General features: G+C 41.3%; 1 protein-coding gene across 1 annotated transcript in view; it reads right to left on the bottom strand.

Moving 5' to 3' along the window:
• Positions 1 to 473: 473 nt before the first annotated feature.
• Positions 474 to 11916, bottom strand: part of ANO6 (anoctamin 6) — a 68720-nt gene continuing 57277 nt past the window's right edge. Inside the window, exons 17-20 of the mRNA XM_072334129.1 lie at positions 11514 to 11719; positions 6101 to 6300; positions 5599 to 5704; positions 474 to 4652 (exon numbers count right to left, since the gene is read on the bottom strand). Of these exons, the coding sequence (XP_072190230.1) occupies positions 4446 to 4652; positions 5599 to 5704; positions 6101 to 6300; positions 11514 to 11719 (719 nt within the window). The 3' untranslated portion in view covers positions 474 to 4445. The remainder of the gene's footprint in view (positions 4653 to 5598; positions 5705 to 6100; positions 6301 to 11513; positions 11720 to 11916) is intronic.

Here is an 11916-nt window from a genome sequence, read left to right as displayed (position 1 = left end):
GTTGGTTTAGTTGCACTGTGCTGGTCGCCTCTGTTTCAGACCAAATGAAGTGGCTGCCACACTGGAGGCTGCGCTGTCCTGTACCACTGCTTCCTGCGCAGCATCCGGCGTGCCTGGAGGTGGGAACATCTCACATACTTGAGTCAGATGAAGAAATAAATGATGACTCTGAAACACAACACAGGGCTTATCGTGACAGGAGGTAAAAGGTATAAAGACCTAAACTGTTTATTTGTATGAGAACATAATGGTCCTTGTCATCGACTTGGGGTTGAAAGGAATGACTTCCATCTAGAGGATGCAGAAAAAACAGGAGATAAATTACAGCAGCAGTAGCAGTTTAATGGCAAAAGATTGAAAAAGAGGGAGAATATGGAAATTAGACAGTGATGATGTTCTAAGAATTTAAATGTGGCTTTGGCAGCAGCAGTATCGTTTGTACAAAAACAAACAAGGCTAATCAACAACAAATGTATTATTATTTTAAAATAGACTTTATTTAATGACAATAAATATAAATTGCAACGTTCAGAAACTAATAGCAAACATTCTTAGAAAAAAATACAAAAAAAAATTACATTCTTACATTCTGAATTTTATCAGCATACACAGCGTCTGAAACAGTGGCCTGCAATTTATGTTGCTCATATCTCACTTTAAGGTAATGAAATGGTGACTGACTCAAATTCATCCTGACTTCACCGGGCCTGTACAAAATGTGAAAATAGTAAAATTGATCTCAAGTTTAAAATCGACATTAATTTTCCCTTCAAGAAGATCTTTAAACATTATTAAGGTGACCTAGTCCTGAAAAAAACACCAGTATGTTGGCAATTGCCCCCACCCCACATTTGCACTTTGTTCCTATGCCTCCGCAGAGCTCACTGTTGGAGGTTTCAGCAGTTGGAGGTAGAGGCTTATTTACATTGCACAGATTAAGAGGTTTAGGCACTTTGTGCTGTCAAAAGCGCTGCACATATGGCAAAATGAATGCAATTCCTGATGCGGTGTTTTTTGACATTAAATGTTGTGGCTACATTAGCAAGTAGCATGGCACTTGGGAAGCAAATAACTGAGCAAAATGTTGATGCTGAGAAGCTGATGTCCGCGAGTACTCACTGCTCTCTGCAGACTAGCTCTGGTTTTAGAGCTGTGCAGTAAGATGTTTGCCAGGGAAAGGTATACCATCATGTGTATACCTCAGGTCTGTCACCTGGTTTGGCTCAAGACAGTAAGAATCCAGTTCATGAGCTCCGAGACCAGCCATGAGCCACCACCAGAAAGTGGGGGACAGGTGGAAGACCAGTTTCGAGCACACTCCTGATCTAAACAAAATGGAAATGTAGAAACTCACCCAGCATTCCCCACGTCGTGGCACCAAGTCTGATAGAGTTCAAGAGGTGAAGAGGTGTTTGAACCATACTCTCAGACGCAGGGTTTGAATTTTGGGTGGTCCTATGGGGGGACAGGTGCTGGAACTGTTGAGATCCTTCCAACTCCAATTCCACGATTCTAGGTGGTTAGGAGTCTATTGCAGGAGGAGACTAAGCCATAGATAAATACACCTTGCTGGTATAGCTGTTTTTATTTACTTTTCTTTTTTCCGGACCATTTCCCCTTCAGGCAGCGCTTGTTATAAGGGGCAAATGGGAAGCACAGGAAGATAAAAAGGATCAGAATACCGGGCACTCCTGAAAGTCTGTCTTAAGCTCTGCTACTGTTCACAGTGTATCCCTAGGCAAGGCATTTAATTCCTTTGTTTCTTTTTCTCTTGTCAAAGAGGGCAATCAAAGTTTCCTTAAGACCAAACAATTACCTGAGATGGCCCATTTCGTGATTGTTATTTTTTGCCTTCATCACACGAAACCTCTTTGCTAGCACCAGCCCTCCCAAACGTCCCCTAAGAGCGTGTTTAAGGCACTTTGGCACCGTGATTCCCTACGGGAAGATGGAAATGGCGCTTCCCAGATGAACGCTGCTGCTGATTGGAAAATACTAACTTATATATGGGGAAATGCCAACTTGAAACCAAAATCAGAAGCTCTGAGCTTGCATGGAGCTGAGTACTTCATCAAAGCTATTCCATGAAATGGTTTTCTGGACAAAATTTTGCTACAAAGAAAAGCTTTGTATACTGCCCAGTGACAGCTAGGCAACAAGCACTAACTGAGACACAAGAAATTCCATCTGAGCATAAGAAGAAATCTTTCTGTATCTATGAGGGTGACAGAGCACTGGCACAGGCTGCCCAGAGCTGTGGGGTGCCCTCCTTGGAGACCTTCAGCAGCTGCTGGGATGTGGGCCTGGGCACCCTGCTCTGGGTGTTCCTGCTGAGCAGGGGCTGGTGGAGGCAGACCCAGAAGTCCCTTCCAACCTTAATCATTCAGTCATTATGGAACAAGGTCATATCAGTATTGGAGTGATATATTTCAACAAGAAGTCCTGTCTTGTTTAGAAACTACTGAGTGTTTGTCCATCCATCTGCCAAATTTATACTTGGTTCCTCATAAATGTAAAGACTTGTTATGATTTTGACTGGCAACAAAAATAAATGTCAAAGAGTGGAAAGGAGCACCAGTTTATCATGGCTCTGGTCAGTAGTTGTTTATGGTTATAATCTTGTTTTTCTGTCCTGAATCTTTTCATCTTCAGGTAGTATCCGGCAGCAGGTTTTCTGTGCAGTATAGAAAACAAACTTCAGTTCTTCATTGTCAGAAATGTAAGTCTTCCATGGAACCTCCAAGTTTCTGCCCTTCATCTTTCAACCTTTGTCTGATTTTTGAACCAAGCTTTCCTCCCATATTCTTCTATGCAATCATTTTGCAAAGTTGTGCTTAGTGAAAGCTTGTGTATCACATCTGCTGAAATAATTCCCTTCATGTGTTGCCTCTTCTGGTTCATATGTTGCCATTTCAAAGGATGGGCTTGAGGTACACGGAGCAGTATTTCTTAGTTCTTCTACTAAATTCAGATGTTTGGCTCCTTCTGATAATTAATGGGATAAAATACAACTTAGCAATGCTACTTGGTTTCTGCAAATGAACCTCTTAATATGTAAAAAAGCTACGCAAATATCTGCCTAAGTATTGTGCATATGAATTACATTTAAGAGTACAAAACTACAAACCCAGCAGTAATCATCTGGCTTACAGACTGCAGACATACTTTTGCCATTCTTTCAAGATCTCGGTTTTCACAATTCATAGGGATTGGTGCAATAGAACCATTAAAAAAGAAAGCAGGTTAATAATCTGGAACATCATTGCTGCAGGAGCTCTACATACACATTTACCCTGTAATTCCTGAACTCCTAGGATGCAACTGAAGCCCAAACAGCCAAGCAGATCCACAGCATAATGTGAAGATGATTGATGGCTCTGGTAAGTTCATCCACACTTGTAGCATCTTCCTGATTATTTAAAGTTTGGTAACACAGTAAGTGCATATTAAATGGTTTATTCCAATCTGCAGCTTCAATAGATTTGTGGTCTTGTCCAAATCTAATTTATCATATAGCGTTGCACCAGAACGGGTCCAGCTGTGCATTCTTTCTGTGTTAAAATCAGGGAAGAGAATGCCTGTGGCATAGGCAAAAGACAAACCTCTACAATTATTCATTTAGTTCATGAAAAGAAATTTAACAGTCATTACTGTTACAGCTGAGAGACCTTAAGAGTCTGTGCTCATTCAGAACAGAATGGCCAAGCGAGCTAATGAAGGTACATTGGGAAAAGATAAAATAACTGAGTTTTCCACTTGCTCCGAGTACAGTTAAGTCAGTTTGCACGCACTGATTATAATTCTCCTGTTAACACAGAGGAAGACGAACAGGACGGGCTTACAGTCCTGCTGCTTCTTGTGATCCAAGCCCATGATTAACTGAAATATCTTGTTATCCATTTAAGTCTCAGTACGCGCTTCTAAGTCAGCAAAGCACACAGGACTGTTCAGTAAGTCAACTGCAACAGCTTAACAGTATGGCTGCAAATTGCAATTTCCTTCTCTTTCCTTCATGTTTTGGCTTTTTCTTCTTCTAGTTGGGGTTTGCATCACCAAATAATCAAAGCTCCTTCAGAGAAAGTGGTGGTGTTCTTACAGCAAGTAATTCTTGCTATTACAGTTTTATTCAAGTTCAGACCTACTGGCTTGTACCTAAATAAAGCGAGAAGCACTCTGTCCATTTCAGAGTTAATCTGCATTGTTTTAAGATGATAATTCTTACTTTCAGATGTTCAAAAGCTAATAAAGCTGGTTTAAAAAATGGGTGACAGAAAACTGAGTCTCAGTGGTTGCTTTTGCCTAAGGGAAACAGGCAACGGAGCAGGTGACAGCTGCAAGAAACCGTGTCTAGTAGGGCTAATTCATCCAACGCATTTAATTAGCTATTGGTAATGCCTGGGCAGGTACTAGCTGGTTAAAAACTGTTCCTCTGTATAAAAAAGTCCTTATTCAGTTTTAGGCCGGAAAGTGCTGTCCACTCCTTCGATAATTTTGTCAGCAATTTTCCCTATGGTTTTTTTCACAACTTTGAGGTCGTTCTCGTGCAAGATTTTCTGTGTCAGGTACTTCTCTCGTTTGACCTTGCTCTTGATCTCTTGTGACACATCCGGGATGATGTAGGAAATAATAAACTTCACAAAGTATATGACATGCTGGGGAAGGTGTAAATGAAAAGAAATGTCAGTTGGGTTGAACAGGATGTTGTTATAACTAGTACATTGAAATGCCTCCCTATTTCTTAAGGCTCTGAGCGGGTTTTGTACCGGTATCTACCACAGTGGAGCAGTATCCTAAAAAGCAGAGATGAATAGAATAATTGCCTGATAAACAAAACTTTCTGATTTTCTAATCCTGATGCTACTAATGACTTCTCTGCTTGCTCTGGGGGAACCCTGGTGCCCAGTGCTTCCTCTCCCCCCCCCCACTGTGGAAATATTGGTTACAGATCTTCTTAAATTGTTTGACGTTTGTCCAAATGCCTCCAGGGCTGCAGACATTCCTTTGCTATGGAACTGTGCTCTAGCACGATGCACATTTCTGGTGACTTCAGAAGTCCCTGGATCAGGCACTAAGTGCATTTTATATTGAAAGAATATCTGGTATTCCTTTCCTTTGATCTTGGGCTGGCTCCCATCTTTCCTAACCCCACATTGTTGCTGCATGGGAGAGAGCAATTGCTCTTTAACCAAAGAGTCTCATCTACAGACTCACTTCTTGCAGTGTCTGTCTTTACACAGGTCACTCAGTGCTCATCAGTGCTCATGTGCTGTATGTATTCACGAGGCTAGGCACCAACCTCTAAAAACATATAAAGATATGTTTGGTGCAACTGTCCCTTCTATTTCTGATACGAGAAATCACTTGACAGTTTTTGAGAAGAGAAACTGCAAACAGTGGGGCAATCCTCAATGGATACCATCATTTCAGAGACTTTTTCTAACAGTGCTACACTTACTTTACCTCTCCCGAGCCCATGCCAGCACCACTGCGCACTAAAAGCTCTGACAGCTGTGCCTGAACAGAATGTCTTCCAAGGATTTTCTGCAGGGAGGAAAGAGGAGTCTAAATCATTTATGCTGAAAACTCCTACAGGCGTACCTCCATGACAATGATGAAAGCCAGCTTGGCTGCGATGACGTGCCAGTAGTATATGTTATGCTCATACTGATGCTGGTGCCCAGGAGGGTAGCGGAAGTCACGGTACCTGAAGGCGATACAGAAAGTCAGGAGCCAGTGTCAGCAATCTGCAGTACGGCTCTGTGGCCAGAGGATGGAGCAAGCCGTGTCCCGGCTTAGTGCAGCCTGAACAGACTGCTGAACGCAACTGCTGCAGCGATAAACCTTCTTAAGGCACTTTTACAGTGTTGTAAGGCTTTTATTTTATTTTATTTTTTAGACTGCGTAAGTTATGAGGACAACAAAATGAAGTAAGTATTACTTCTAGGTGGATATTTCACTCAGTTCTGCCGTTCAAAGTACGCTACTTGCACTGCGTTATAACATTTCTTACTGGGTATTTTTAACGGATCTGGATTATTTAGATATTAAAACAGTGATATTTGCCCTTGTCACTGGGAAAAGGTGGTTATGTGACACTTGCCTGCATGTCGTGTGGTTCCCAAACCAGGGGGAAAGTGGCTTGCTTACATTCTTGAAGTCTGATATATTGAAGACAGAGAGTGTATTGTTTATATACCCCTTCATGGTGTAACTGCTGTGGCTCCCATAAGGAGGGACTGAAAAGGACCAGTAATAAACCAGACGAGGAATCATGTCAGATGTAAAAGCAATTATCATGGCCTGCATTTTAGAAAGAGGGGACAAAAAAGCAGAGTAGCATTTAAGAAACAAGCCTTACTATGCATAGCCTTGCCATATATTTAGTATCTCAAAATTTACAGTATGAGCTAAAAACAGCAAGTATGTGCTTTGCCAGTCAGCGGTTCCCTCTGTGAGCGAGGCACTCACAGGCAGAAACAGTCTCCTTCTGGAATACGCAGTCCATCTAGTTTTTAAATTACACTGGCTCTGCTGGGTGCCTCAAAAAAGTTGTGCTATGATACACTTTTATCCTCCTGGGCAAGGGGGGATGTCAGCAACCAAACTCACCTTGCACCGTGCTAGGATAACCTCCAGCAAACACGCTTGCTAGCAGAGGTACACATGAGAGCTTGAAGAAATTCTGCCTGGTGAAACTTACGGAAACCACAGCAGAGTTCTTCAGCAACAGCAAATTAAATTCCACAAGGAACTAAATAAATGACATATATAGCTGATCCAGCTCTGACCTGAGAAACATGGCACTCTTTCTGAGGTGACAGCCAGTCCAAATTTGTCCTGGCAGTTGTTGCCTCATGAGTTTCAGTGTCAGTACATGTGGAAACTGCTCTTGATGCCAAGATCACTTTTTTAGTAGCAGCTGCATAGTGCTGCTTTACATATGACGTGACCACTTGTTTTTATCGAGCTCCCAAGAGAGGCCCTGTCCTACTCTGTCTGCTAGTCACAAACTGGGCAGGAAATTGGATCTGTGGGTTTGTCGTAGGAAGTCTTTCCTAAATACATGAACTTCCCAAAACATCCTATTCTGGAGGACAGGTTTGCTATGTTTAATCCAGTACCCTCCCCCGCTATTGCAAATTCAAAAGGTTTCCCCATGAGGAAGACTTTCCACTGCAGCTGCGTGCCCAGCATGAGACTGCCCAGCCAAGTCAACACTGCAGGTGTCTGCACAGGGCCCAGGAACTAGGGGTTATTTGCATGCCATGGCTGGAGAACTCTCCAATCCCAATGACACCAATGGCAACAGCCCCTGTGGAGAGGGTTCCCAGCTGGGCCCACCCCTGATCTGCTACACCATAAGACAAAGTTGCAGAAACAGGACTTGAGCATGAGGCCGTGGTTCAAAATCCTTCCATTCTCCAGAATGACGTTGGGTTGAGGGACATGGTTTAGTGGGAGCTATTGGTAATAGGTGAATGGCTGGACTGGATGATTATTTAGGTCTTTTCCAACCGTGGTGATTCTATGATTCTACAATTTAGTTCAATTGAGAGAATGTTAATTTGGCTGCAGAGAAAGAAAAAGAGGGGCATCCTACCACTAAAAGTGTTTAGAAATTTCACAGATCAACACTTCAAAAAGATTTTTTTGGTACCTTATTCTGGCTGAAGTAAAAAGTAGGTGGCATGCACTTTTAAAAACTGTTTTTAAGCAATACATGCCAGTGAGGAATGAAGTGAAAATTATGTGTTGTTTATATTTACATGCAGTGTAGGTGTTTTTGGCTGACAAGAAATATATATTACTGAGCCTTGTAGTTTCAGGAAGAAGACCTCACACCTAAATTACACTGTTTTTAACTGAAGTATAAGCACAGAAAGTTTTAGTTAAATATAATTTCTTACTGCTTATTAGCCCATAAGGTTTGCATCAAGTCAGATCATAAAAGAACTAAAAGCAACTAAACGGTAAGGTGAAAAACATCCTTTTCCCTTTGTACCAATTTGTTTTGATGCTGCTTCTATGTATCATTCAGCAAGATGCTAGAATACAGCATTTATACAACTTAATGTTTGCCCTGTATGCTTTTCTTTGCAAGGCCCCAGGTCTCCCATCACCATAAATCCAAGCCCCGTCTCACTCTCCTCCCCCTCCCTGAATGATCTCCAGATGTGCTCCAGAGGGCTACAAGGACAGAAAAATGAAAGCTAATCCTACGGCATCCTCTCAAAGGAAAAGCTTTTCTTCCTTTTGAATTATGGGCTGTGTTTTAGAATATTGTACTGGGGAACTACAAACAAACAGCACGCTCTCTACTTCCCAAGCTATACCATGCACAGATTTCCATTTATACCATAACTAATTAAAATCAGCCTTTAAACCAACAACAGATGCTTTGATATCACACTGTAGCAAGTCCACTGCCTGAGTGGCAAGTCTCAGAATGGGCATATTTTGGCAAAAGTTGCTTATACTTGTATAAGTACTTGATATTTGTAGGTGTTACAAAGCCAGTGTGGGAAGGAGAGGATGATACCCAAGTCAAATCAGCTGTAGGAGTCACATAGCAAAAAAGCAGTTTCTGTGTTCTAATGAAAAATTGTGATGTCAATTGGGTGGAAAAGGCAAGATTAATGGCCTATGCTAGATCTACAAACAAGAAAAATTAGTAAGACAATGGAAGAAAACTGTTTTCAGTATTTGCTGATCTCTAGTACATGGCTTTATAGACCACACTTCATTGGGAAGAAATATGGATCTCTGAGCTCCTTGCAACACCTGCAACAGAGACTTCTGAGCATGGCCTCTACTGTTGTGCCCCTTGCATGCTAACAGCCTGCCTGGTGTCAGCGGCCAAGGCACTGTGCTCATACTAAGATTAACTGCGTCTGACACATGAGATCTCTGAACAGGGTTATGAAAAGAAACATGCCTGCCGTTAGCAGTCACATAAGCACCAGGATTGAGTGCTTGGCAAGGAGGACAGGGAGCAAAACCAAACTGTAAATGCACTTGCGCACATTGAGGACTGAGTTTTCAGAGATGTCACTTCAGGGATGGAGCACATGAGGAATTTGGAATGGAAACATTGTAGAGCTTGCAGTAGCCTCAGATGGGCTGTGAATGGGTAGTGACAGACACCTAAAACTATTGTTGGGTCACTTTTCTGCAGGAGCTGAAGCAGGGTCATGTACACACTCCCAACAGAAGCCTGCACATCTGAGTCACCATAAGGTCACCAACTTTAACTCTGCACTGAATATCATAAGGTCTTCGATTAAGGTACTCGTAACAATGTTTATAATAATCTTAAGATATATCTTCAGTCTTCTGTCTCGTAGTGCAAGTCCTAGGTGGATTGATGAGGAAAGACAGTCAGGTTACCCAATAACATAATATATATATGTTATTTTCTAATGTAGGTAAAAAGTATATAATATATATTTAATATTATATATATAATATACATAATTAATACATATTATCTATCTATCTATCTATCTATCTATCTATCTATCTATCTATCTATCTATCTATCTATCTATCTATCTACCTATCTATCTACCTATTTCTTCCTTCCAGGACACCAGAAACTTTGTCTTGTATTTTTCAGGTTTTGTAGCAGCATAGTTCAAATGAGGATATTAATGCAGCAGTAATTTTGCCTCTAAGTTAGTATAGCTATGCTACATCTGGGTGTTTGCACAATCTCCCTAATTTGCTGGGAAAGCTTTCATTAACAATTTTTTTACACAAACACCAAAACCAATAGAGCTTGTGTTTATTTCTCTGCTTTTATGTTCTCCCAAGACTCTTCTCTACATCCTATCTTTATTTACCATGACTGTTAAATGTCTACAGTTCAAGAAAAAGTTCTAGAAAGGAATCATAGGCAAATACCTGAAAATATATCTGATAGCTGAAGTTGATGCATAAAATATTCCTAATCATTGAAATCCATCCTACACTCCTATTTCTGTATGGTCACAACTACCAACTTTAGTAACTGTGAAAACAAACTACTGAGAAGGTGACAGCCCAATAGGCTGACAGCTCATGGGAGCTCATCTTTCCCATTCCTTGAAAATATCCACTTCTTTCCAGGGCAAAACAAAGGCATTTAATAGTGGGGAAAAAGAGAGTGATACGCATGGGCACTTGTCTGGGTGTGGAGAGGGAAGGTACACATATCTGTCTCATGATTTCTGAACAGCAGAACCCCTGGGGTGGAGACCCCATACAGGTGCTTGAGCACCTACTGACTGTAGAAGGTGCCTGAGACACAGGAAAGTAAGTTAGCATCCTGGTTTCAATGTGAATTGCTTTGTTCATTGAAATAAATCCCCTTTAGTATATATGGTAGAGTGCTCATTCTCATCTCTCACTCCTCTTACCCAAATTCCACCATCCTCAAAATGGGCAGAGACTCCTATGGCAGCTTAGGCTGAGGTGAACTTCAAGCTTCAAAGGTTTCTCCAGAAACTCCCAGTGAGTGCAACAAGGCACTTTTACTGCAAGGAGGAGGCCCTGGAGGAAGTGGCCATCTCTGAGTGTGTCAGAATTAATCCCTAATCTCAGTGGCAAGAGTAGGAAATGGTGACATTGTTGAAAAAGGCTGCAAAATATGAACAGCTGCTGCCACTGCAGGGGAAAGCTGCGGTCACTGCTCCTTTGAGAAAAGGCAACACTGGAAATTTAGAAACATAATACATATGAGTTACTGCTTAAGAATAAACCAAACAACTCAGAATGGTAAAGTCCAATATTTGGAGTATTTTTCTTCCCACTGTGCAGCCCGTTTTTCATTGTTAAAGATACATTCACGAGGAAAGAATGAAGTTTTCTAAATATGTTAAATAAATCCACTTGGAAATTAATTTTAACTTCAACTGGAAAATGGATTCATTTGCGTATCCTCAGAAATTCATTCCTATATCAAGAGGTAAGTACTGTAATGTTGAGCATGTATTGCAAAAGAAGCTGAATTGCTGCTTTAAGTGCAAAATTGCTCAGACAAACTCAGATATGCAGGTATGACCGTAAGACATACAGTTATACAGTTCAACAGTTCTGAACGACAATGAATTAAGACTTTCAGCTGAAATCTAACCTATTTTTTTTTTTTTTTCAAAATCAGTACATTTAGTTGTAGACTCTCAAAAATATCTCTTTATTTTGTGCTACTGTCTCAGAAAAGATGTGTGTCTTTATATGCATAACTTCTTATGAAGGCTGTAGTAACTATCTTTCTAACTACAATTTCTTTTATTGACACTTAATATTTTAGATTGTAGCCACATTTCTAAACCATCTGAAAAGTAACTCAAAGCCTGCACCACAGTGGTTAACATCTTATGGGACTGAAACTCCTAGATTAATTTGGGATCATCTGCGTGCTTCACATAGCCACTCTGGCGTGACGAACACTGATACACACAGCATTCCATATTTATGTGAAACAATTGCACTGAAGGCATTTTACCTTTCATAGTGGCTGGCACAATACTTACATTGGTCACCACAGCCAGGATGGCTATGCCTTGCATGATGGGCTGCCACGCACCGATGTCTTGTGCCTTCTGCGGAACCATGCGCCTGAACTGGGTTGTCAGCTTCCACGCATCCAGCCTAATTTCCAGCATGTTGTTGATAAGAGCCAGAAGAGGAGCCAAGGGGAATGACGCCACAAACAGGGTGACAAAGCCGAACTGTATAACTGGCAAAGGGAGAGGTTACATGCCTTGATGCTTTCTTTTACTAGGGATAAGCATAGACTTTGTATACTCAAACTGTGAGAAAGAGAGGCAAGAAAGAGTAGCAGATTTCCTAGAGAACCTTATGAGCATGAGAATATGTAGGCATAACAGTACTGGAAATACCCTCCAAGTGGAGGGGACGAGACAGTGTTCAAAC

The sequence above is a fragment of the Excalfactoria chinensis genome, chromosome 1 (genome assembly GCF_039878825.1).
Source record: "Excalfactoria chinensis isolate bCotChi1 chromosome 1, bCotChi1.hap2, whole genome shotgun sequence".
In the NCBI taxonomy this organism is placed as follows: Eukaryota; Metazoa; Chordata; class Aves; order Galliformes; family Phasianidae; genus Excalfactoria; species Excalfactoria chinensis.
Note: the sequence above shows the minus strand (reverse complement) of the source record. Positions and strands in the feature narration are given on the sequence as shown.